This window comes from Gracilinanus agilis, chromosome 2, assembly GCF_016433145.1.
Source record: "Gracilinanus agilis isolate LMUSP501 chromosome 2, AgileGrace, whole genome shotgun sequence".
In the NCBI taxonomy this organism is placed as follows: domain Eukaryota; kingdom Metazoa; phylum Chordata; class Mammalia; order Didelphimorphia; family Didelphidae; genus Gracilinanus; species Gracilinanus agilis.
In genome coordinates this window covers 246880616-246906818 of record NC_058131.1, presented here as the reverse complement: position 1 = coordinate 246906818, position 26203 = coordinate 246880616, and the positions used below count along the sequence as shown (strand labels likewise).

General features: G+C 38.7%; 1 protein-coding gene across 1 annotated transcript in view; it reads left to right on the top strand.

Annotated features, from left to right (window-relative positions):
- The window catches only part of ATP9A (ATPase phospholipid transporting 9A (putative)), a 149563-nt gene that overhangs the window by 106842 nt on the left and 16518 nt on the right, over window positions 1-26203 (top strand). Inside the window, exons 15-19 of the mRNA XM_044663832.1 lie at window positions 9663-9824; window positions 18029-18121; window positions 20029-20112; window positions 20579-20749; window positions 24164-24262. Coding sequence (XP_044519767.1) covers window positions 9663-9824; window positions 18029-18121; window positions 20029-20112; window positions 20579-20749; window positions 24164-24262 — 609 coding nt within the window. The remainder of the gene's footprint in view (window positions 1-9662; window positions 9825-18028; window positions 18122-20028; window positions 20113-20578; window positions 20750-24163; window positions 24263-26203) is intronic.

Here is a 26203-nt window from a genome sequence, read left to right as displayed (position 1 = left end):
TGGATTCTCTCTTCAACTTCTGCTATTCCTGTAATGGTTTTTATGTGGTCATTAAGCATATACTATCTCTGATAAATGCTGACATGCCCCACAGTAACTGGATAAAATGGGAGACATGGACAAAATTCCTTCGTTGGTCCTGTCTCCAAAGGGGAGAACCTTCTACTATCCAGTTCTCTGCTCTTCAGACTCCAGACCCACTTGGTTAGACCCATGCCACCACTCAGGAATTAGTATAGATCGTAGATCTTTTCTGCCTCATCCTTCAAGGCTCTCTCACATGCTAGCCATGCAACCTAGAGCTGAGCCCTCTGGAAGGATTTACTAGGACCCTTATTCCCTAGAGCAGCATTGGTGAACCTTTTAGAGATCCTATGCCGAAACTGTACCTTCAAGCTGCCTGTGAGCCCCCTGCATTCCCCAGACAGCAGAGGGAGGAAGTGCTCACATTGGGCTGTTGGACAGAGGGATGGGGCATGTGAAAATTGGAGTAGCCCCCTCCAGAACACTGGAACACACTTGCCATGTCTTCACTAACCTGGGTCTAGAGTATTCTCTGGTTTCTGGATTAATGGCTACCTGTATATGTTTTTTTCATAGTGGATAGAGCCATCAGTCAACAAGGCATAAGGGCATTCCTCAGGAACCAGGTCCTTATAGGTAGGACCTATTGGGTTATCAGGAGAAGCAAGGTTCCAGGTTCTGGATTGAAGGCCTTACTCTTTGGAATAATTACTTCATATTTATGAAGTGCATGAATACTAGAAGGACCCAGGCAGGTGTGATTTTTAATGTACCTTTTCTATTTAGCAATAGAAGCCTTCTATACTCTACCCATCTTATTAGAGGGACTAGCATTTATAACTCAGCCTATTATAGGCAACTCTAGGCAAAGAGTTATTATATGACCCTTTAATTATCCATTCAGTAGCTCCTAGGGCCCTGAAACAGTTAAGCGATTGTTTTTCAAAGATGGCAGGGAACTTGGAATTCTAGAAGCCCAAATAGCCAATTCTAGATACTTTTTGAAATCTGCCATAGACTCCCATTTAGCCTAGTCTTTATTGGACAGAGACTTTCAGAAGCATATACCCTGGAAAGTCATAAAGATCTAAGGGGGAGTGGGCAGCTGGGTAGTTCAATGGATTGAGAGTGAGGCCTAGAGATGGGTGGTCCTAAGTTTAAATCTGGCCTCAGATACTTCCCAGCTTTGTGACCCTGGGCAAGTCACTTAACCCCCATTGCCTAGCCCTTAACTCTCTTCTGACTTGGAACCAATACATAGTATTGATTCTAAGATGGAAGGTTAAGGGCTTCAAAAATTTTTTATTAGCAAATAAATAAATAAAGATCCAAGAGGTGACTACTAATCAACTTTCTTTATATTTTTTAGGATGTAGCCTATTCTGGGTACCACTTAAAAGAAATGAACTTGTACATTACTCAGTAAATTGGGGCCATCAGAACACTCAGGGAGGTAATGCAGGTTCTCCAAAATATGAAGACTCACGATTTTCTGGGCTTCCTTCTTACATTGGAAGCAACTGTCAGAAGCTTATTTTTGAATTGTGTTTAAATCCTCTGGATTTCCCATACTAACCACATTCCCTAAAACTGGACTAAATGGGCTGGACCTTGAATTTTTTTAGGGTTTATTTCCCACCCCTTGTCCTGCATATAGTTCATCATCTGATCTATGACTTCTGTCACTGTAACCTGGTCAACACTGCATCATCAATATAATGGTGTACATCAATGTTTTGGGGAAAGACTCTTTTAGGTTGCTGCCTACCATAATGTGGTAATATTGCAGTTCAACTAGTCCCTGGGGAATAATGGTGAAGGTATATTGAACTTTTCCCAGGTGAAAACAAACAGCTTCTGATTAGCCTCAGCCCCAGGAGGAGAGAAAAAAGGATCAGCAAAGTTGATAATCCCATACCACCCACTGTGGGCCTGAGCTACCTGCTCAACAAAACTAAAAAGATCAGGAAAAGTTATAGTGATGGGCATGATGACTTTTTCCTGCTCCATGTAGTTCACTGTAAGTTGCCAGATTGCCACCTGCCTTCCTTACTATTAAGAGCTGGTATAACAAAGTATTCCAACTTTTTTCATTTCCTTCACCAGAGAAGAAATATCTTTCACCCTCTTACGGTCTCTGGGTTATATTGTGTTAACCATGTAAGATTGTTCAATGTTTCCATTTGATCCAACCCACAATAATATGCCTAGAGATTGTTGAAAGGGCCTTCATATTTTCCCAAGCTATAATGGCCCAGCCTCTAATGCAGATTTTCACCAATTAAATTGATTGTGTGGCACCCATGGCTAAAATATGAAAACAGTGGTAGGATAAACCTAGAGCTTCATTACTGTTTGTGGGAATTTCCAAGTCTCTACCCCTGTCTGATGGCCCCCATCTCAGCAGAACACAATACATTCTGGGTCAGAAACCATAGAGCAGATTCCTGGTTGGGTCCTTTCAGTTTCTGCCTCCATCAGTAGAGATTCACTCATACATCCACCAGCTTCATTAGCTGCTCCCTGTCTATAATTTCATGGTCTCTGAAAGCTGTGAGCTCTATTTCTTCTTGATGAATGTGCTGACCCACTTTACTTTTCAATCTTTTCATACTGGAAGTCCAATTTACACTAACTAATCAACAATAGCTAGGGAATATTGGACTTGCTTCTTACTTCCTTTATTCTCTAGAGTAAATCTAGAATTAGCATTCCTTGAACTAGTCCCTCTCTTGCTCCCAGACTCCTAGAGAGAGCTCCCTATGCATAATGACAAGGATCTTTGTAATCTGGAACCCTGGAAGTGTCCTGCCATTAAATTGTCCATCCTTTATGTGAGGGGCTCTTCCCCAGCTCAACCATGAAATGACCTACAAAGCCATCTCATCTCATCCCAACCTGTCCTAGATAATTACACCAGGTTTTGGAGGTGGCTCTAACGCTAGTTCTCTGTTACTTCCAATTTACTGTTGGAATGGAGTGAGATACTCCCTAGTCACTGAACAGTTACAAAAAGAACTTTAACCTAATGCAGCAAGGATACAGTGGTACTTAGCATTTCTGACCTAGACTAATTGTCTGGGGGAAGGAAGGACATGATAACTCATGTGGTCTTAAGAGATCCATCTTCTAAGAAGAGTTTCAGACTCCATGTGGTTGTGGCTTTTTATGGCTTTAGGTAGTTAGGAAACTTCAGTGGGGAGGCTTGGACCAGTCAGGTCCTAGAGACAGCTTGTCTCCTTTAAGGGAAAACTAATCCCTGTACAAGGAGAAAAAGAGGAGAGACCTTGTCTTATGTGATGGGGATGGGAGAAGCTATATCAGGGAAATGAGTGTTAGGCCTAGCTCATCTTCTATGTAATAAACTTAAGTGGATGCCTGTTACCTTCAGGATCAAATATCAAATCCTCTGTGGTTTTTAAATCCCTTTATAACCTGTCTTATCTCTCCTACTTTTTCAAAACTTATGATACCTTACTTCTCTATATGTCCTACCATCCATTGACTTCCTTGCTGTTCTTTGAATAAGACACTCCATCTCCCAGCTCCGGACATTTTCATTGATTGTACCCCATGCCTGGGATGCTCTCCCCTCTCATCTCTGCCTCCTTCTTTTGGGTCTTTTCTAAAATTCTAACTTCTGGAAGTAGCCTTTCAGGGCCATCTAGGTGGCTCAGTGGGTTGAGAAACAGGCCTAGAGTCAGGAGATCCTGGATTCAAATGTGGCTTTAGACACTTCCTAGCTGAATGACTCTGAGCAAGTCACTTAACCCCTATTGCCCCTTATCACTCTACTGCCTTGGAATTAATATATAGTATTGATTCTAAGATGGTAGGGTAAGGGTTTTTTAAAAAATAAAATAAAGTAGGTTTTCCTTACCCTCCTCCCCCCTTAATGCTAGTGCCTTTCTTCTATTACATCCAATTTATCTTGTTTGTATACAGTTAGCTTTTTTGGTATGTTGTCTTCCTCATTAGATCGTTAATTTTTTGAGGTTAATGACTACCTTTTGCCTTTCTTTTTATCCTTTGAACTTAGCACAGCATTTGGTACATAGTAGGTGCTTAATAAGTGCTTATTTAGATGATTTTACTTCTTGAGCTGATCCATTCTATTTTGAACAGCTGTGATTATTTGAGGTTTTTTTTTTTATGTCAAAACAAAATCTTCCTCTTTATAACTTCTAGTCATTGCTACTAATTTTATCCTCTGGTACCAAGCAGACCAAGTCTGAAAACCCTTTTCTATGCCACAGTCCTTCAAATCTTTGAAGACAGCTATCATATGCTCCTTTTTCTCTAGGTTTAACACATTCAGTTCCTCATCATACAGTGTATTCTAGAAGTTCTTTGCCCTTGATCATCATCCTCAGAATTCTTTCCAAGTTAACAAATGTCCTTTCTAAAATGTTGTCTGACCAGGGCAGGGTATAAGAGGATTGTAACCTATTATGTAACCTAGGCTTTTCCTTTAAAAATTAAAAACAAAAAATGACAAACCTTTATCTTTTGTCTTAGGATTCTAAACCAATTCTAAAGCAAAAGAGTGGTAAGGGCTAAGCAATGGGGGTTAAGTGACTTACCCAAGGCCACATAGCTTGGAAGTGTCTGAGGCCAGATAAGAACCCAGGAACCCCATCTCCAGGCCTAACTCTCTATCTGTTAAGTCACCAAGCTGTCCCCATATTGTACTTTTGATTTATATTGAGCTTGCAGTCACCAGAATCTCCAAATTTGTTTCATGAACTGCTCTATTTTGTAATTGTGAAGTTTATTAGTTTTTAGCCAAATATAGGGCAATCATTAGAAGAATTATTAAAGTTTTTCAATTCAATTGAACAAATATTTATTGTGAACCCCTTACATACAAAGAACTGTGCATGCTATTGTGTAGATAGAATTAAATGGGATGCTGGGTCGGAGGAGCCTTGGGGAGTGAATTCTATCTATACACTATAGAGACATAAAGATGCCAAATGGTATGGTCTCTGCCCTCAAGGAGCTTTAGCTTCAGGTGCTAAAAGATGAAAATATTCTTCTGAATTCCATGGAACTAGAATAACCCTAAAGGCCAGTGATTCTTGACCTCTGACTATCAACTTGAATATGAAAAAAATACATTTTTATTTTAATATAATTGATTTTTAGAAATACTAATACTTTATTTTATGTATTTAATGTAATTATGTATTTAAAACATTATTCTGAGAAAAAACCCAGAGACATCACCAGATTGGCAAAGGGGGCCATGACATAAAAAAGAATGAATAAAGAACCCCTGATATAGACTTGTATATAGAATGTTAGAATTGAAGGGACTTTAGAAATTATCTAGTCAACTTCCTTTATTTTGCAGATAAGAAAGGTACAAGAAATGGAAAATAACTTGCCCAAGATCACATAGATTAAATAAATCAAGTTATTAGGGAAATTTATTTATTTGGAATGGTTTAGCTTAATTTTTAACATTCAAATTTTTTTCTGCCGTGATTTCAAGAATTAAAAATAATATGTTTAGAACTTCTTATTCACAGTGGTGTTAATCTGGTGTGATTTTTTTTTCTTTTGTGTTTTCTTAGAGGATATCTTTAAATTGAAGTTAATATACAAAAGTAGCATATTTGAGCAGAAGGTGAAAATGTAAGGCTACCTACAGGGCTCATATCCTGTTTGGATAAGGTTTGAAAAAACTTGCTAAAGTTTCAGTGACCACAGAGTAATGAGGGGAAGCAAAGAGAGCTAGTTTACTTAATGGGGACTCCACTAAGTGAAATGTATTGTGCTAGAGAGAATTTGCCTTTAAAACCAAATAGCTTGGAGTTCAGAGTACAGTCCCTCCACAGGAAGATGTGATTTTGGTGACTGATTGAATCTCCTGATTTATAGATCTTTTAATGGCCAGATCTGAAGGTCTTTTCTCAATCCTCATTATTCTTGATCTCTCTATACCATCTAACACTGTTAACCATCCATTACTCCTGCATCCTCTCTACTCTGCATTTTTAACACTGTTCTGTCTCTGACTCTCTTCCCCTCCCCCCTTTCTACTTGTCTAATTGTTCTATCTCAGTCTCCTTTGCCATTTGATCACTGATATTCTTTTCCTCTATCTGTGGATGTACCTAAAATTTCTTTCCTGGTTCCTCTTCTGTCCTCTTTCTTCTCTCTCATTTGGTGACTTTACCAGCAAATCTCTCTCTCTCTTCTTCCTCTTAAAATCCCTTGTTTCCTACAAAGTTGTTCAAATAATAGTTTCTATATAAAGCCTTTGCTAATACTTCCAAGTTGCTAGTATCTTACCCCCAGTTGATCCCTGTATATTCTAGCCACGGTGTCATCTAGCTGCTCTAGATGCTTATGTATATATTATCTCCCTCACTAGAATATAAAAGAATATGGTTTGGGAAAGATGTTTTGTTCTGGGTCGTGGGGATGGTATGGAAAGGGTTGTAGTATTGATTTAATTATAGTTTTCTGGTCCAGAGGTGGAAGAAAGTACCATATGGGGAGAAGGGAAGGTATTTCTGAATGATTCCAATGGAAAATGGCCAAATTGAAGGCATAGTGGGTAAAGAATGGTTGAAGAACAATTCTGAATCTGAGAACATGAAATATTGGCAGTTAGGTGACACAATAGAATGTTGGACTTAGAGAGAGAGACCTGAGCTTGAATTCTTGCTCAGACACTTAAAAGGTGTGTGACTGGGAAAATCACACTTCTTTATCTGTAAAATGGGCATAAGAATAGTACCTACTTCATAGGTAAGTACCTATATTCATAGGTAAGATAGGCAGATAGGCTTTGCAAACCTTAAAATACTATATAAATTCTAGATTTTTTTTTTAAAGAAAATCTTGAGTAAATGAAATTAAGTGAATGAGGAATAGCACTTTATACATTTTAGCAATTATCAAGGAAATGTTTGAATAAAATGAATGAAAACGAGGAAGAATGTCTGTTGCTCAGATTTTAACTTGCAACTGAATGGATCCCTTCAAAGGTTTTTCCAACAGGATGTATACTTGGGGCACAAAATAAAAGTAAACAATGAGCTAGACCCAGAGTTGAAAAAGTAAGTTGAAAAAGAAGGTGAACAAGCTAATTTGCTTTTGGGTAATTGGATAATACATGATTGATCCCAAGTTTCCTAAAACAGCAAAGATCCATCATTTCAATGTAAACATTTTACCAGTGTTGCTATATAGCATCAAGACGTGAAATGTTGCAGCCTCTGAGAACTACACATCACATGGAGGACACTGGAAGGAAAAAAGCACATAGTAGGTTTGAACAGGTCAGCAGTGTTAACCAAGGAGCAACTCCAAAAAATGAGACTAAAGAATGTATTGAAAGAGTTGTATTAAAGAAAGACAATATGGGTTGGTTCATTTAGTAAGATCTAGGAATGGGGGCTAGATGATCAGAACATTCCAAACTGGTACACTCAGGATGTTGAGAGAAAGTAAGGAAAGACTCCTTGCCCATTGAATAAGCCCCTATTGGGAATTTTGGGCAGACATTGATGAGAGAAACATAGGATAGATTGGCATGAATGGGTTGTAGCCTGCATCTCTGTAGGAAACTCCTGAATTGATGAGATTTACAGATACATTTGAGTGTCAATTGAAACTTATCCAAGTTTATCCTTTCTTCTTTAATACTTCTTCAATGAAGATCTGATGTCATAATGTAGGGATTGTTTTCAGTGGTACAAACCACAGCTCATCCATGCCTCTTATCCTGTAGGATAGATTCTTATCCATGCACTTCAGATCTCCTCCACAAGCAGAGGCCTTCTTGATATTTTTAAATATTTCATAAGAACCAGTAAAGTATACTTGGGCTGTCTATCTGTTATCTCTTGCTTTTGCCACCTTACTGGCCTTCTTTTATTTCTGCTCATATATTTCCTGGATGGTATACTTTTTGACATCCTTGCAATTGTGGACAATATGCTGCAGCTACCCACATTCCATCTCTCTGTTACTCTTCAGGTTCTCTAAAATTTTGACTGGTTTTCAGACATTGTGGTATCCAGTGATTTATATTCATGCTGTATTGGCTGGAGGCTATTCAGGTTAAAAAATTGGGTTTTTGTGTTCAGGAAGATCCTGGAGAGTATTGAAAGTGCCATGTGATTTCCTAAATGCAGTTGAGCTTCTTTTTCCTCTTAATTTTGAGTCTAGCTTATTGTCCATCTGCATTGTCTGTCCAAGATGTATGTAGAAATAGACTAAATGAAGACAGGCATTCAAAAAGTATCACATACCATGAATAGGATCCCATGCTGGAAGATATGTAGAATCAATGAGACAGTGTAGTATAATGATTTAATGCAGTGATTCCCAAAGTGGGCTCTACTACCCCCTGGTGGGTGCTGCAGTGATCCAGGGAAGTGGTGATGGCCACAGGTGCATTTATCTTTCCTATTAATTGTTATTAAAATTAAAAAAAAATTAATTTCCAGGGGGCTAAATAATATTTTTTCTGGAAAGGGGGCAGTAGGCCAAAAAAAGTGGGAACCACTGATCTAATGGAAAGGGCACTGGATTTGAAGCTAGAAGACCTATGTTCAAATGCTGGCTTTGCATAATATTTATGTGATCTTAGGCAAGTAAAAACTTCTTTAGGTCTTGGCTTCCTTCTCTGGCAATGTGGTACAGTGGAGAAATAGTGTCTATCCTCTAGAAACTTACATTCTTTTATTGGAAACACTATTTATACATATAAACATATACAAAATTGAAATTGTCAGAAAAAAAAAGAATACTAGATTTGAGATGAGAGGAACTGAGTTCAAATACTGATCTCTACAACTCATTACTTTTATAAACTTTGAATAAGTCACTTTACCTCTGTGGACTTGTTTCCTCATCTGCAAAATTAGGGGATTGGACTAAATGACATTAAATGTCTCTTCCAGCTCCATGATTCCTTTCAACTCAGGCTCTGTGTTCTAGTGATTAAGGTTAAAATTGATTAGTGGCCGTATAACTTAGTCTAATGCTGTGAACTTCTTTTGTTCTCTCTGTCTCTGTCTGTCTCTCCCCCTCCTCTCTTCTTTCCTCTCTGTCTCTGTCTGTCTGTTCCCCCCTCTCTGTCTCTCCCTCTCCTCTTTCCTTTCTGTCTCTGTCTCTGAATCTCTCTCTTTCTCTCTCTCCTCCTCCCCACCTCCTCTCTCTCCTCTCCTCTTTCTTCTCTGTTTCTTCCTGTCTCTGTCTCACTTTCTGTCTCTGTCTCTTTCCCCCTCTGCTTTCCTCTCTGTCTCTGAATCTGTCTGTCTCTGTCTCTCATCTAGTTAGTTTCCTTGTCTATCTGGCCATAGTTTGTACTGTACTGAATATAGTTCATTATAACAGCATTAACTTCCTAAGCCCTCCACAGTCCCAAAGTAATTAATATTGTCAATGAGCAGGCTCGGCCTCAGGAAGTGATGTTAAAGACTCATTTGTTCATGCCACCTTCCCCCCCACCCCCACCCCCATGTCAGGAAAACCGAATGCTTTTACATGGACATAAGTGACCAACTTTTTCTTCAGCCCGCCCACAGCTCCTCCCTGACTGCTGTTCATTTGCATGACCCGTGAACCTGGAAACTCAGCAGTCTACCTGACCTTTGACCTTTGGTTATATTTAGGTGGCCCTGGTCCAGTGGACTGAAAGTGTAGGTTTAACCCTGGTGGGCAGAGATCAATCTTCTATGCAGCTGAGGACCCCTGGTGGCCAGATTTTGAACTTCACCATTCTTCAAATCTTCCCATTCACCTATGAAAGCAAGCGCATGGGGATCATAGTAAGGGTAAGTAACCTTATGCAAATTGTTCTTTATTTATGGCTACAACGGTTAAAAAAACAAAGCAGGTACAGTGCACATGTCAAGCGGCAGCAGCATTCTTGATTTAGTGTTTTCTGTCACCCTCTCCCTCTTTGATATGCATTTTTTCTGAAAGTGTAAAATCTTTCCATATGTTGAAGCCACGACCTTTCTGACCTTCACTGATAAGAAAATATACTTTTCTAAAGCAGACAGACCACAGATATCTGATACAGCTTCTGGTTAACTCATTGAATTAGGATGGAAAACATGCAGGCACTATCTAAATCCCAATGGCGAAAGATCGAGCATTTCTTGGGAATGAAACTCTCCACAACGAATCGTGATGATAACGAGTTCCATTTCTGTGTTGCTTTACAGTTTACAAAATGTTTTCTTCCCAAAGACTCTCCTGCCTGGGATGTTCAAGTATTATTTCCCCTGTTTTATAGTTGAAGAAAATGAGGCTCAGTAAAATGAAGTCATTTGTCCAAAATCAATTGAGTTAGTAAATAAAAGTTCTGGAAATGAAACATAATGAAAGTATATTGCACATTCATGCAGTGCTTTAAGGTTTGCCACACACTTCATTTATTTATTTGTTTGTTTGTTTTTTTGAAACCCTTAACTTCTGTGTATTGGCTTTTAGGTGGAAGAGTGGTAAGGGTGGGCAATGGGGGTCAAGTGACTTGCCCAGGGTCACACAGCTGGGAAGTGGCTGAGGCTGGATTTGAACCTAGGACCTTCTGTCTCTAGGCCTGACTCTCAATCCACTGAGCTACACAGTTGCTCCCTGCCACACACTTTATAGTTATAAATATTATCTCGTCTGATCTTCCAACAACCCTGGGAAGTAGGAACTATTATTGTCCTCATTTTACAAATGAAGAAATGGCAGCCAAAAATGGTTAAGTGATTTGTCCAGGGCCATTGGATCGAAGAGTACTTTTCTGGGGGTAAGGTAAAAGAAGGCTGACCTCAAATACCAAACAGATCATTTTGTAGGGAGTTATACAGGAATTTACCAAGTAGGAAAGTGGCGTGATCAAACCTGATTGTAGGAAAACTACTTTAGTGGCTGATTGGAGGATAAATTGGAATGGGGAGAGACTTGAAGCGGACAGACCCACTAACAGGCTACGGCCAAATGTGAGGTGATTGGAGCTTGTCCTAGAGGGGTGGCAGTGCCAGAAGAGAGAAGAGGGCATATTTAGGTGATATTGCAAAAGTGAAATTGATAGGCCTTGGCTATAGCTTGGATGTGAGTGGGTAAGAGAGAGAGTAAGGAATTCAGAATGACTCCTAAGTTGTGAGTGAGCCTGGGCAACTGGGAGGATGATACTTCCCTCTACCTTAATAGGGAAGGAAAATGGGGGGAGGTTTTAGGGGAAATGATAATGAATTTGTTTTGGACATGTTTAAGATGTCTGTGGGACAGCTAAAATGACATATCTGAAGAGGCAGTTGGAGATGTGAGAATGGAGGGCAGCAGAGTTTGGGGCACCACTTAGATACCTCTATAGCTTTTCTATCACCAGTATCTTTTTTCCTCTTCACCTCACTCAAGAAAGGCTTCTTAAGAAGAGACTAGGGGGCAGCTGGGTATCTCAGTGGATTGAGAGCCAGGCCTAGAGATGGGAGGTCCTATGTTCAAATCTGGCCTCAGACACTAACTAGTTGGGTGACCCTGGGCAAGTCACTTAACCCTCCTTGCCTAGCCCTTACTGCTCTTCTACTTTGGAACCAATACATAGTATTGAAATAAGGGTTTAAAAAAAAGAGAGCGAGAGATCATACATTTTTATGGAGACCTGGGACAAGGAAGAATTTTCACCTAAGATTTTTTTTTCATTTTTTTCTCTTTTTTTCTGTCATAATCAAATATTTCCTCAAATCAACTATTATTTGGGAATAATAATGATGACAGCTCACATTTTTTATAGCACTTTATGAGGGACAATTCGTTATGGTTGTTTCTGTTGGGTCTTGCCTGTAGTTTCATGGCTAGTTGGAGCTGAATTCTAGATTTTCTGATTCTCTATTCAGTGCTTTTCCCCTCTTAAGACAATACTACGTTGTTAAACAAAGGGGATAGCCAGTTGCCTCAATTTCTAATTAATGAAGATTTATCAAGCAACTGTGTTCCAGTCATTGTGCTGGGCCTCGAAGATACAAAAACAAATGAGAAATAAATGGTTCCTGCCTTCAAGAATCTTACCTTTTAATTAAAAATTAAAAAAACAAGACACTAATAGGTGGAGTCAGGAAAAGCTTCCTGTAAAAGATGGTGCTTTGAGCTGAGCTATGAAAGAAATGGAATTATAAGAAGGAAGGAAGTGTTCTTTTTTTTTTTAACCCTTATCTTCTGTCTTGGACTCAATACTATATATGATGTAGAAAATTATGACAAACTTTTTTTGCCTGAGACAGAGATACCCAGATGTATGTACACATGTGCACTCTCGCGCGTGCTCTCTCTCTCTCTCTCTCTCTCTCTCTCTCTCTCTCTCTCTCTCTCTCTCTCTCTCTCTGTCACACACACACACACACACACACACACACACACACACACACACACAGAAAACCATGTGGATAGACAAAGAATTCAGACTGGTAGATAAGAGGTTCTGAGTTCAAATCTAGCCCCAGAGACTTCCTAGTTGTGTAACCTTGGGCAAGTCACTTCACTCCAATGGTCTAACCTTTATTACTCTTCTGCCTTAGAATCGATATCTAATATTGATTCTAATATGGAAGGTAAGGGGTTTAGGGTGGGGGAAGCTTATTATATGCCATGCTTTATGCAAATAAACAAAAGCAAGATAGGATTGACATATACAAGGAGAGAGATGTAAAGATAGATCCACTTGGGGATAAGACAGAGACATATACAGGGACCCAGGCAGACACAAATGAACAGACAGATACACAGAGAGAAACACTTTTCAATGTGTCTTAGTTTTCTGACTTACTTCCATCACGGTGAACTAATATCTGACTTCCTGCAAATTCAAACAATATATATTTTTATATATTAAAATAATTAAGAAAACTTCCTACTGTGAAGAAGGTAGATTTAGTTATGCTTCAGATCAGAATCTGGTTGAGTGTTTCTTCCTAGGTATTGAATTCTTTCACCCCATACTATCAGTTACATCAAACAGCTTACAGAAGGATCTTCTTGCTGGCCACAAACCAGTCTTTTTCTTTTTGTCATGACCGCAGTCCTAGGAAGTTGGTTAGGAACAAAGGCCATTCTAGCTACCTTTTTGGAAAAGGGTTGGGGTAAGGCATTTGTTTTGTTGTGCACAAGATGTTCCAGTGAGCCCCCTCCTTTCCCATCCCTCAGCCCCCTTCTCCCTCCCCAACATGTGGAATGATGAAGTCTGATCTCTTGCATAGATCATACCATTGTCATAGCTAGAAGAAAAGAAGCCTTTGAATACTGGCCAAAAGCAAACCAGGGTGGAAAAAGATGAAATTCTGAAACAATAGCATTGGCAAATCCTGCTGTAAATTCATAGTGTGATCTTGTCATAATCTGAGAACGAAGTAACCTTCTAATGAACTTGGTGAGGAGGAAATGACTAATGCTGCAAGACAGTTGATATAGTATTTATATTGGACAGAATTTCTAAACTATCTTAAGCCAGTTCTACTGCAGAGGAAGTGGAAGGTTTATTCATTTTCCTACAAAATTGTTGCTAAACACCATTTTTTGAGAAGAAAACAGTCAAATGCTTTATATAGGGACAGCTATCTTTTGCTTGAACCATAGAGCTCTGGGACAATAAATTCTGGAGCAATACAATGAAGATAAACTATATGAATTGACTCTCAAGGCCACTTTTTGCTCCTTTTGATTGAGATATATCTTCTGGCTATTTATATAATCCTGTTAAGGTTTTTAAGTTTAGAAGGCCACCTGAAAATAAATTTAAAAAGAAAATTGTTACCTTTTTGATTTAGGCTGCTCTGTATTTAAATGAAAGATTGTTTTTGCATACAGGGCTTGTCAGTAATAGAAACATTTTTGCTCATGGTGTTTATGTTGGTGAAATCTTATTTTGTATCATTGTGGAGGAATTGTTACATATTTTTCGTTCCCTGCTGCCACTTCTTGACTATACCCCTGTCACTCTTTTTAAATTAATAAATTTAAATAACAAATTAATAATTTTTATTCTGTACTCAAACATCAAATAAAATGGATATTTCTGTATGCATAGTAGAACAGAATAAGAGGTTTGTACCTGAAACTGCAGATCTCTCTCTCTCTCTTTACATATATATATATACATACATATGTGTATATATATATATCTTGCTTTTCTTTTAATTATATGTTTAAGTTCAGCCAATTGCTTTCAAGGGATCAGCTAGAGGCTTAGTGGATAGAATGCTGGAATTGAAGTCAGGAAGATTGAATTCAAATCCTGCTTCAGACATGTAATAGAACTGTGTGATCCTAGGCAAGTAACTTAACCTATGTTTGTCTTAATCCACTGGAGAAGTAATGGCAAAGTATTCCAGTATCTTTGCCAAGAAAATCCTGTGGGCAATGGCCTACAGGATCCTGAAGAATTGGATAGAACTGAATACACACACACACACACACACACACACACACACACACACGATTTCAAAGTTGTTTTGTTCACTTATGTATTCTACTAGCCTACCTTCTTTTCTGTTCTTTGTATTAAAAAAAAAATGCCACAGTTACTTTCCAAATTGCTTTCCAGAATGGCTATATCTAACAATTCTTAGCTCTTAGTGTGCCTATTTTCCTGCAATCCTGACAATAATTGTCATTTTCCATTATTGACATTGTTGTCATTTTGATAAGCATAAGACAGAACCTCAGAGATGCTTTAATTTGGATTTCTTTAATTATTGGTGCTTTGGGGTATTTTTTCATATGCTTATTGATAGCTTGGATTTCTTCCTTTGAAAACTTTCTGTTTGTATCCTTTGGTAATTTATAGGTAATCTTGGTACTCACTCTTATCAAACACCTCTGAGGCTTACTCCATTTATTTATATTTTCCTGTTTATAACTTTGTTACTACCATCTACTGGCCTTCAGATTATTTTCTTTTCTTTCTTGAGTGGTTAAGTACCTTAATTCTGGTTTTTGATTCATCCATTCATCATCAAAATTCATCCATTTTGCATGCTGTATTCTGCATGTAAATTAAGTAAGAAGACAATATACAACCTTGTCATATTCCTTTTCTGGTCTTAAACCAATCAGTTGTTCCATGTTCAGTTCTAACTGTTACTTCTTGGCCTGCATACAGGTTCCTCAGGAGACAAGTAAGATGACCTGGTACTCTCATCTCTAAGAGAACTTGTCAAATTTTGTTGTGATCCACACAGTCAAAGGCTTTAAAGGGTAGTCAATGAAGCAGAAGTTGATGTTTTACTGGAACCCCCTTGCTTTCTCCATAATCCAGTGAATGTTAGCAATTTGATTTCTAGTTCCTCTGCCTCTTTGAAAACTAGCCTGTTCTTCTGGTAATTCTTGTTTCACGTGTTGCTGAAACTTAGCTTGTAGAATCCTAAGCATAACCTTTTCAGCATGTAAAATGAGCAGCACAATTGTTTGATAATTTGAACATTCTTTGACATTACCCTTCTTCAGGATGTAAACGGGTCTTTTCCAGTCCTGTGGCCAATGTTGAGTTTGCAAATTTGATGGCATATTCAGTGCTGTAATTTAACAGCATCATCCCTGATTGTCCACGCATTTAATTTCCCTAAAGAAGCTGTTTAAAACTTTCTTCATTTCCAACCCTTTCCATCTTAGTAGATCAACTGGCCTCCTACTGTACTAAGAAAATCAAAGTCATCCTTCTTGAATTTGCTGATCTCTTACTTCTCTGTGCCTTCATCTATTTTCTTTTGTTAAACTCTAATCTTAGAGGATGAAGTAATCATAATTCTAGACAAGACTAACCTCTTATTTGTACCTTTAATCTCATCCCCACCCACCTCCTTCAGAAGTTTGCTTCATTGATTGTATACTTTCATTCGTCTTCAGTTTTCCCCTAAGTGCAAGATACTTCCTTATTTCTTATAATCTCAAATCTCATAAAACAACAACTTTTGCGTGATCCTTTTATTTTGTAATCTCACTTAAGTTTTATTACCAGGGTCCAAGACAGTGTCATCTGTACTCACTGCTTCCATTTTGATGCCCCTCCAGTTTGACTTCAGATCCCACTAGTAAAATGAATTGCCTTCCTCAGGGTTATCATTCTTCTCTTAATAGTAACTCTAATGATTTTTTTCAGTTTTTTATTCTCTTTAATATTTCTCTCTCTATATGGTGTTGCTCACCCCATTGAGATAGTCCCTCTTTTGACTCCTCAGGTACCAGCCCTGATTTTCTTCACACCTATCTGACCACTTCTCATTGTCTTTTTCAAAATCATATGTTAGTTTCCCACTCTTTAAGTGTGAATGTACCCCAAGACTTTATAATTTTGTCTTTTCTCTCTGCACTTTATAATATAAAATCTATCCTTAATCTTTCTTTTGAATTTTATACTTGTATCTCAGTCACTTGCTAGATTTCTTCATTTGAATATCCTGCTGATACTTCAAACTCAGCATGTCCAAAATAATACTCATCATTTTTCTTCCCTAAACCCACTTGTCCTATAAATGGTCTTGTTTGTGTTGACAAAATAACCAGTCTCCAGTAGGTTTGTAATCTTAGGCTCTTTATTGACCTCATTCCTTACCTTTCTTAACCATTCAGGGGCCAACTATTTTAGATTCAATCTCAACATTCTTTGGTTTTCCTTTCTTTCTCTTACTTTACATTATTGCTACTCTAGTTTAGACCCTTATTACTTCTTCTATGTACTGTTGTATTAGCCTTCTGATTGACCTCCCTTCCTCCACTCTTTCCATTTCACCCTTCACACAGCTGCCAAAATAAACTTTTCAAGGCATAGGTCTGATGACGTCTCCTTACTCCCACAAAAAAAAAAAAAATCCAAATAAGCAATAACTAAAAACCCCACTCTAAACTGAAAAATAAACCTTAAGAAACTATCATTTTCTCTGGGATAAATTATGTAACTTCTGGAGCCTAGTACATAAGGCTTTCTCTAGTGTGGCTCTAATTTACCTTTCCAGGCTTATCTTGTGCTTCCTGCTTTTGGAGTCCTCATTCAATCTGAACAGGAAAACTAGCTATTTTCTTGACCTTGACATTTGTTCCTTACAGAACACCCTCCATACCAAGAATGTACATCATTTTGATAATTTCTTCCTCTTAGAATCCTTAACATTCTTCAAAGCTTAACTGAGATTTTACTTCTTCAGTGAAACCTTCCATGTCTCGCCAAGTTGTTAGTTTTCTCTTCCTCCTCAAGTATTTCTCCCTTTTACTCTCATCACTCCCTACTTTGAATTTTTTCATCTATTCATATATCATCTTCACTGGTATAATCATTATTAGCACTTGTTAAATACTTCTAATGTATCAAGCACTTTTCAAATAATATCTCTTTTGATCCTCAACCCTGGGAGATAGACTATTATTACCCTCTTTTATAGTGGAGAAATTGAGACACTCCTAGATGTTTAGAATGCTTAAGAATGTAGCATCTTGAGGTGGCCCAGGGGGCTCAGGCCTGGAGACAGGTCTTGGGTCCAAATTTGGCCTCAGACATTGACTAGGCTGTGTGACCCTGGGCAAGTTACTTAACTACAATTCTCTAGCCCTTTTTGCTCTTCTGCTTTGGAACTGGCGGATCAATTCTAAGATAGAAGCTAAGGGTTAAAAAAAAAAATGTAGCCGAGCCTATTTGTGAATAATAGAATGACGAAAAACAGAGCCTCACAAATGGTCCCAGAATCTTTCCTCTGATTCTTTGTATATATTGAAGACACCAGTATTTCCACTTAGGCTGTCCATTTGTTGCTTTTCATTTTGGTTATATAACCAGGCAACTCCATAGACTAGTCAGATATTTCTTGGATGTATTTCAAACGAATTCTTGCAGGTAAGTCATTGTTTACATACATTTAGCCTACATACATCTGCTGGGCTTTTAAAAATCATTATTACTATTGTTCTTTGGGTCGTTTGTAGTTTCAGTTCTTTTGAAAATATATTTAGGGGAAAATGAGGATGATCTTTCAGTTCTTTATTCATTTCCCACCCCCAGGATGAGTCAACAGGAGAAATCACATTCTACATGAAGGGAGCAGATGTTGTCATGTCTGGTATTGTACAGTATAATGACTGGCTAGAAGAAGAGGTAAGAATTGGCCTGAGTTTGTTCTTTCTAGAATAAAGCACAAAGCAGAAGCTGCTAATAGCCTTCTTAAGAGAAACAGTCCCCTGTTGCATTCTGGTTTATGAAAGCAGCCTAACAGCAGGAAACATAAGGCTGTAAAGAGCTGGGTTTCTGAAGTAAAAAAAATGGTCATTTGGGAGCAGGAGAGTGAGCCCCAGAGGATCAGTTTCAATGTCAATTTGGCTCATTTAATCATTCTCTTTGTCCATAGCTGCTTTAATTTCTAGGATCCTGTTTGAAATTTTAAACTTTTCCCCAGTTTTTGAGGTGTTGTTTCTAAGAAAACCATGGTTTGGTATGGGTTTGGGGAGGGCACATTTTTCAGGTTTGCAAGTCTCTCTCCTAATGTCAAACTGCATATTTATGTAACATTTAGTCATTTGGACTGGACTTTATTCCAAGTGTGTGGGCTTATTCAATAATAGCCAGTGATGACCTTTGTGGATTTTAAGTAAGAAAATGCTCATTCAGATGCCTAAATCACTACTATTAGGAAATATAGAAAACTAGTATATGTGTAATCCAGAATCTTAAATTTAGGTTAAAGTAAATGAGTTGGACAAGTTGAAGTTAGAAGAGACATGGTCAGACAGCAGTTCATGAGAAAAAGATCTACAAATTCAGTATGAGTCAATAATATGATAGTTTAGCCCCCCTCCTACCAAAAAAACCCCAATATGATCTTAATATTTATTCATCCATGTACTCAGTCATTTCTTCTTTCAGTAACCATTAAAAAAAATCCCTTACCTTATGTCTTAGAAAAATACTGAGTATTGGTTCCAAGGCAGAAGAGTGGGAAGGCCCTGGCAAGGGAGGTGAAGTGACTTGCTCAGGGGCACACAGCTAGGAAGTGCCTGAGGCCAGATTTGAACCCAGGACCTCCCATCTCTGGGCCTGGCTCTCAATCCACTTAGCCACCCACCTGCCCCCAGCACCACAGTTTTGAAGAGGTATTGATAAGTTGAAAGAGGAGAGCAATCAGAATGGTGACTAGAGTAGGGACTCAAGCCAAAGTGTCCAAGGATTATTTAAAGCAACTGGAGGTGTTTAACTAAGAAAAGAAAAGACTTGGCAGGGGGTTGGGTTAGGGAAGATGGGATGAAATTATCTTAGCCTTCAGATATATGAAGGGTTATTATGTGAGAAGGGGTTGTTCTCTGTGGCTCCAGAAGGCAAGACTAAGATCAATGGGTAGAAGCTATAGAGAATCAGATTTTGATTCAATATAAAAGGCTTCTTAACAATCCAAACTATCTAAGGGGGGAAAAAAGGAGTTGCCTTGAAAAGTAATGAATTGGAGGGCAGCTAGGTGGCTCAGTGGGCTCAGGACTGGAGACAGAAGATCATGGGTTCAAGTCTGGACTCAGATACTTCCTAGCCTTGTGACCCTGGACAAGTTACATAACCCCCCATTGCCTAGTCCTTAGCACTCTTCTGCCTTGGAATTGATCAATTCCAAGAAAGAAGGTAATGACTCAAAAAAAGTGATGAATTCTTTGTCACTAAATATTTTGAAATAAAAGTGTATTGATTGAATATCAGGAATATTATGGAGAGATTCATTTGAACTTCTTGTAGGGTTTGTATCACAGAATTCCCTTCTGATTCTAATTCCCTTTGATTTTAAGACAAATTTTTGTACTATACAACCCTCAAATTCTTCTTGGATCGAACAGGTCATTCTGTCTCTATTTTCTATGTTAGATAAACAAAATAATATGTTACCATCTTCAGGGAAGAAGAACTGTTTGTATATTCAAAATGTAGATGCAAGCAGACTTCAAGTCACATAGTTAAGAAGCACTTGCTATGTGTTAGACTTTTCTGAAGGTTGATTGTGGTCTTGTTCTCTGACTGCTTTTCAGTGTGGCAACATGGCCAGAGAAGGCCTAAGAGTTCTTGTGGTTGCCAAGAAATCTCTGACGGAAGAACAGTATCAGGACTTTGAGGTAAGAGGTTTTACCATGTGAAACAGATGACCAGGACCCCAAGACTTGACAGCAGCAGAAAGAAGGCATAAGCTTCTGTACAAAGCCATCTAGCTGCTCTATGCCCTTGAGGGACAATTCCTAAGGAAACCTTGAGAATAAACATGTACAATTTACCCAGCAGAAATCACGTCTTGTAACTGGCTTTGTATTTAAAGATGCAGGAAGCGGAATATGTAATTGGCCACCTTGTTTGGACACAGAATCAAACTGCTCTGGCACTGTGGCTGTTATGATGCTCTTTTGATAGATAATCTGGGATATGACATTAAGAAAAGAGCTTGAACAGTTTTATGAGTTAAAACAACCAGATTCTTGTTAGCTACACTATGATAACCTTATTATAGAATCTTGTGCCTTTCTCCCAGGGGATTAGGAGTCTAACCTTCAGATAAATCAGTGGGCAGGTCTTTTGCTTCCCCTTCAGGCACGTTATGTCCAAGCAAAGCTCAGTGTTCATGACCGTTCCCTCAAAGTGGCAACTGTGATTGAGAGCCTGGAAATGGAGATGGAACTGCTTTGTCTGACTGGAGTGGAAGACCAGCTGCAGACAGATGTGCGGCCAACCTTGGAGACCCTGAGGAATGCAGGCATCAAGGTAGGGCCAGAATAGCACTTGAGACTGGACTCTGAGTCCATGGCTTCTGCTTCTCACAAATAGTTCTAGCCAATTTAATTCAACAACTTAAGCACACACATGCAGGAACAGTGTGCTAGACACTAGAAAGGTTTAAAAATAATGACAGCAATATGGTCTTTGCCCTAAAATGATATGACTCTAGTAGTGGAGCTGTGACAAGCACTCAAATGACTAGAATACAACATAGGACATAATTCAATTCAGCATTCCTTTATCTTTTATTAAGTGTGTACTACTAAGTACATGTGTTATACCTGAAGATATGAAAAAACAAAACATTCCTTGAGGAAGTCTAAAGAAGTATATATAGTATATAGAATACTAAACTTGGAGTCAAGAAGGCATAGGTTCAAAATCTGCTCCTGACACTTAAAAACTGGGCAAGTCACTTAACAGCTCTGTGCCTCAGATTTGTCATCTGTAAAATGGAGATAAGAGCATCTACCTTGGAGGGTTGTTGTGAAAATCAAATAAGATATAAAGCACTCTGTAAACCTTAAAACACTATATAAGGGGCAATGAGGCAGTTCAGTGGATTGAGAGCCAGGCTTAGTAATGGGAGGTCTTGGGTTCAAATCTGGCCTCAGATACTTCCTAGTTGTGTGACTCTGGGCAGGTCACTTAACCCCCATTGCCTACCCCTTACCACTCTTCTGCCCTGGAACCAATACACAATATTGATTGTAAGACAAGGTAAAGGTTTAAAAAGAAAACACTATGTATATATTAATATTAACTTATATTATTACATTATGAAATAAAACAGGGTGGGAAGTGAAGGGAGATAAAGGACAGGTTCCGATAAGGTGGTCTAAGAAAATTTGAAAATGGAGAAATTTTTAGCTAAAGGAGTGGGGATCAGGTAAGGCAGCACAGAGGGAGTGGCATCTGAGTTTAAAAGCTTGAAGGAAGCAAGATACTTTCAGGTGGTAGGCTGGTAAATGTTTAACAACTGGCTCTCTGAAAAAAAATGATACATGACGCACTTTTAGGTTTAAACTGCATCATTAACATTTCTTCCATTACTTTCTTAAGTCTTGACAATCAACAAAACAAATAAACATTGCTAAACTGATTTGTAGCATTTGCTGATTTCTGAGGTGTCAGTGTTCACACTGAAAATTTAACAGTCAGCCCACTGGTATGAGTTGGCTACAGCCCCTCTGGATATTTTTATTTATGTCCTACCTCCCAGGATGCAACACTCTATACAGAAGGTGCCCAACAAATGGTGGTAGTTGATGCATGAGTGTCCTGGGCTCTCTAGCGATAGCCAAAGGAGCAACTTCAAATATTTAAAACATCCAGCAGAGGGAGTATGAGGTCAAATCTGTGATTAACTGAGGGAAAAACATTTACTATTCTTTTCCAAGATTCTGAGCAACTTGAGGATGTGGATGCCTGTAGGCTCTGACAAACAGATGTTTTACCACCCATTTCCATACAGAAATAAGAACAGGATAAAGGCTGAGGATTAAAACAAGAGTTCACAGCATTCAGTTCATCACCATTTTGCCCTGCATTGGAAGCGAGTAGTGGTGGCATGGTATGATAGAAAGGACATTTGCTCTTTTAGAGTCAAACCACTTGGGTCCAAATCCCCACTTGGCCACTTTTTATACATATAACTGTGGTCAAGTCACTTACTTTCTCTGGGCCTTGGTTCCCTAATCTGTAAAATGAGAGAGTTGGACTAGATGAGCTCTAAAATTTCTTTTAGCACCAAGTCTAGGATCCAATGATCTTCCAACTTTAGGACCCAGATGAAAGAAGAGACTCAAATAATCCCTGAACTCATTCCAGGAGCACAAATGATGCCTGTTGTCCTCATGTCCTTCAGTGAAACTCAGTGACCATTTAAATGTCTTTGCATGTGTCTGGAGGGCAGCTAGATAGCACAGTAGATAGAGCACCAAGCCCAGAGTTGGGAGGATCTGAGTTCAAATCTGGCCTCAGGCTCTACCTTTTTATTGGACTCTAGGCAAATCACTTAACCCCAAAGGTCTACCTCTTGCCTCTCTTCTGTCTTAGAATTGATGCTAAGACAGAAAGTAAAGGTTAAAACATAACAAAAAAGATGAATGAATGTGTATGTGAATATACATGCATATGTGTTTCCATATTAGCTATATTCCATTGTTAACCTTCAGTTTATAATTGTAGTTTGTTGTGAGTAAATAGCCAAAGAAATCCTGTTTTGTTCTCTCCCTGCTCTTTGCCCTCTCTCTTTCCATCTTTTGATTGGTGCCCTGCATTTCTGACCCTGTCCCTGCTTCATCAGGACTGTTTTGTATCCTTTCTCATAGGCCCAAAGGGCAGCAATAGTTTAATCAGATAATTTAACTCAGTGGTTCCCAAATTCCAGAAAAAGTATTACTTAGGGCCCCCTGGAAATTATGAAACTATTTATTGAATTCAGAATAGAATGTAATATAAAAAAATGTGGCCATTATCGCCTCCCTGGATCGCTGCAGCACCCACCAGGGGGCGGTAGTGCCCACTTTGGGAATCACTGATTTAACTGGTATTTCACTTGTTAAAAATATGCTCTTTCTCAAACAATGAAAGGACCTAATCTAGGTCGAATATCAATAGGAGCAAGTATTTCTATATGACTTTAAAGTGATTTGATGCCTCATAGCAAACATATAAGCTCTAGAAAAGAGCTTTTATTTATATATATATATAAACTGAGGCTCAGAGAAAAAGCATTTTTTAATTAGGATCAAACAGCAACCAAGGGGTGAGTCCAAGTTTTCTGTTTCTATACCCAGTGCTCTCTCTATTCTACCAAGCTAAGATAATCAAGGTTTTTATTTTAAAAGGTTGTGGGGGATAGCTAGTGGATTGAAAACCAGACCTAGAGACCAGAAGTCCTGGGTTCAAACACTTCCTAGCTTTATGACTTTGGGCACGTCGATTAGCCCCCATTGCCTAGCACACATCACTTCCTGCCTATACACAGTACTGGTTCTAAGACAGAAGGTAAGAGTTTGTAAAAAAGGGTTGTTAAAGAATGATGTTGACAGTCATTTTCTGGTACGATACCAAAGGTGTGGAGGAAACATTTTTTGGATAGTCAGGTTCTTTCACTGTAACTCCTCCTCCCTGCCTTGACAATTTGAACTAGAAGAATGGCCTACTTGCTAATGTGGGGCTATCCCTGCACACAAACTGTCTTATTATGGGAAGCTTCCTAGCTCCCAGACTCATGAACTGGGGCATCTCCTGTGGTGAAGCCTTTTAAAACAGCATGTTCTGAGGCAGGCAAATTGAATAGATCAGATTTAGCTTAGCGTTCTTGGAAACTCAGCTGACGCAGGCAGCCTCAAAAACGAACTAACATGAGTCCCTTCCATGTTTTAATTTCAGGTTTGGATGCTGACGGGGGACAAACTGGAGACAGCCACATGTACGGCCAAGAACGCACATCTGGTAACCAGGAACCAGGACATCCATATTTTTAGATTGGTGAGTGTTCTTTCTGTCAGGACTGTGCAGAATGTGGTAAGCAGGGACTTTTCCAGAGCATGTACTGAGTCTCCTTCTGGGGGTGGGGGAGTTAGGTTAGGAGAGAGGAAAAGGGGTTAAGGAGGATTAGCCAGAAGGCTAGGGAAGAGAACACTTTGTATGATTGGCTTAAGTGGAATTAAGTGGTGCCTGCAACCAACCAGGTGCTGAGTTGGTTGAAGATAAAAGATTCTTATCCTGCCTGAGGGTTAAGAATAGCTTTATAGTTAGGTCATGAGGGATTTTTTTTTCTCAATGTATTCTTATCAGACATATCACAAAAGTTTTATTCCTCCCATTTTAGAGATTAAGAAACTAAGAGTGATAAATGTGTCTCTTGGCTAATATCAGTTAGGATCACCTGAATCTTCTCACTCTAAATCTTTGATTCTTTCTACACCATGATGCTTTGTCTTTGTCTTTGTCTTTGTCTTTGTCTTTGTCTTTGTCTTTGTCTTTGTCTTTGTCTTTGTCTTTGTCTTTGTCTTTGTCTTTGTCTTTGTCTTTGTCTTTGTCTTTGTCTTTGTCTTTGTCTTTGTCTTTGTCTTTGTCTTTGTCTTTGTCTTTGTCTTTGTCTTTGTCTTTGTCTTTGTCTTTGTCTTTGTCTTTGTCTTTGTCTTTGTCTTTGTCTTTGTCTTTGTCTTTGTCTTTGTCTTTGTCTTTGTCTTTGTCTTTGTCTTTGTCTTTGTCTTTGTCTTTGTCTTTGTCTTTGTCTTTGTCTTTGTCTTTGTCTTTGTCTTTGTCTTTGTCTTTGTCTTTGTCTTTGTCTTTGTCTTTGTCTTTGTCTTTGTCTTTGTCTTTGTCTTTGTCTTTGTCTTTGTCTTTGTCTTTGTCTTTGTCTTTGTCTTTGTCTTTGTCTTTGTCTTTGTCTTTGTCTNCTCTCTCTCTCTCTCTCTCTCTCTCTCTCTTTCTCTCTCTCTCTCTCTCTGTCTCTGTCTCTCCCCCTCCTTCCCCTCCCCCCCCCCACTCTCCCCAGTGACCCAGGCAGGTTACTTTCACTTATTCGAAACCACTAGAATATACTTGGTAGATTTTCTAGTGCTAAGTACTTGGCATTAGATTAAGAAGTCAGAGAAAAACAAGTTTGTACTTAAGATAGGATCTATAAATCCTCCACAACTGAGTCAGAAGCCAACAATCCTGAGTTCGAAGTGACTCTAAATGTTTTCTTGCATTAGAGCAGGTTCAAACCATCCTTTTGAGACAGCTAGGTGACTCAGCGGATAAAACACTGGTTCTTCAGTCAGGAGGACCCGAGGTTTAAATTTGACCTCAGACATTTAACTTCCATTTGCCTTGGAGGCAGCAAGGTGGCTTAGTGGATAAAGTGCTGGGACTAGGGTTAGGGAGACCTGATTTCAAATCCTACCTCAGACACTTACTAGCTTTGTGACCCTGGGGTGAGTCAGTTAACCTCTGTTTGTCTTAATCCATTGGAGAAGGAAATGGCAAACAACTCTACTTTCTTTGTCAAAAAAATCCTTTGGATAGTACTACCATGCTATGGTCCACAGCATTACAAAGAGTCAGACATGACTCAACAACAACAACAACAAAATCATCCTCTTAGGTCTAGATACTCTTATCTATCAATGGCGGGTTTCCAAGTGTACTCTGAATCATCAGTAATCTGTGGGAGATAAACTTTTAACAGTGACCAAAATCAAGCATTATGCTGAATAAGGAAAACTAATTTTTAGTGTTCTTTTTCATGAAATTATTTTAGCTCTACATATCTGTTAATGTGTACAAATCCATCATTCTAGGAAAATGCAAACTCCTTCAGGGCAGGTGCTTATCTTTTTTTAATGACATATTTTCTTTGTATCTCTGGTGTCCACCACAATACTTTAACTGTATTGATTTGATTGGCAGCCCACATTTACACAGTGTTTTCACACT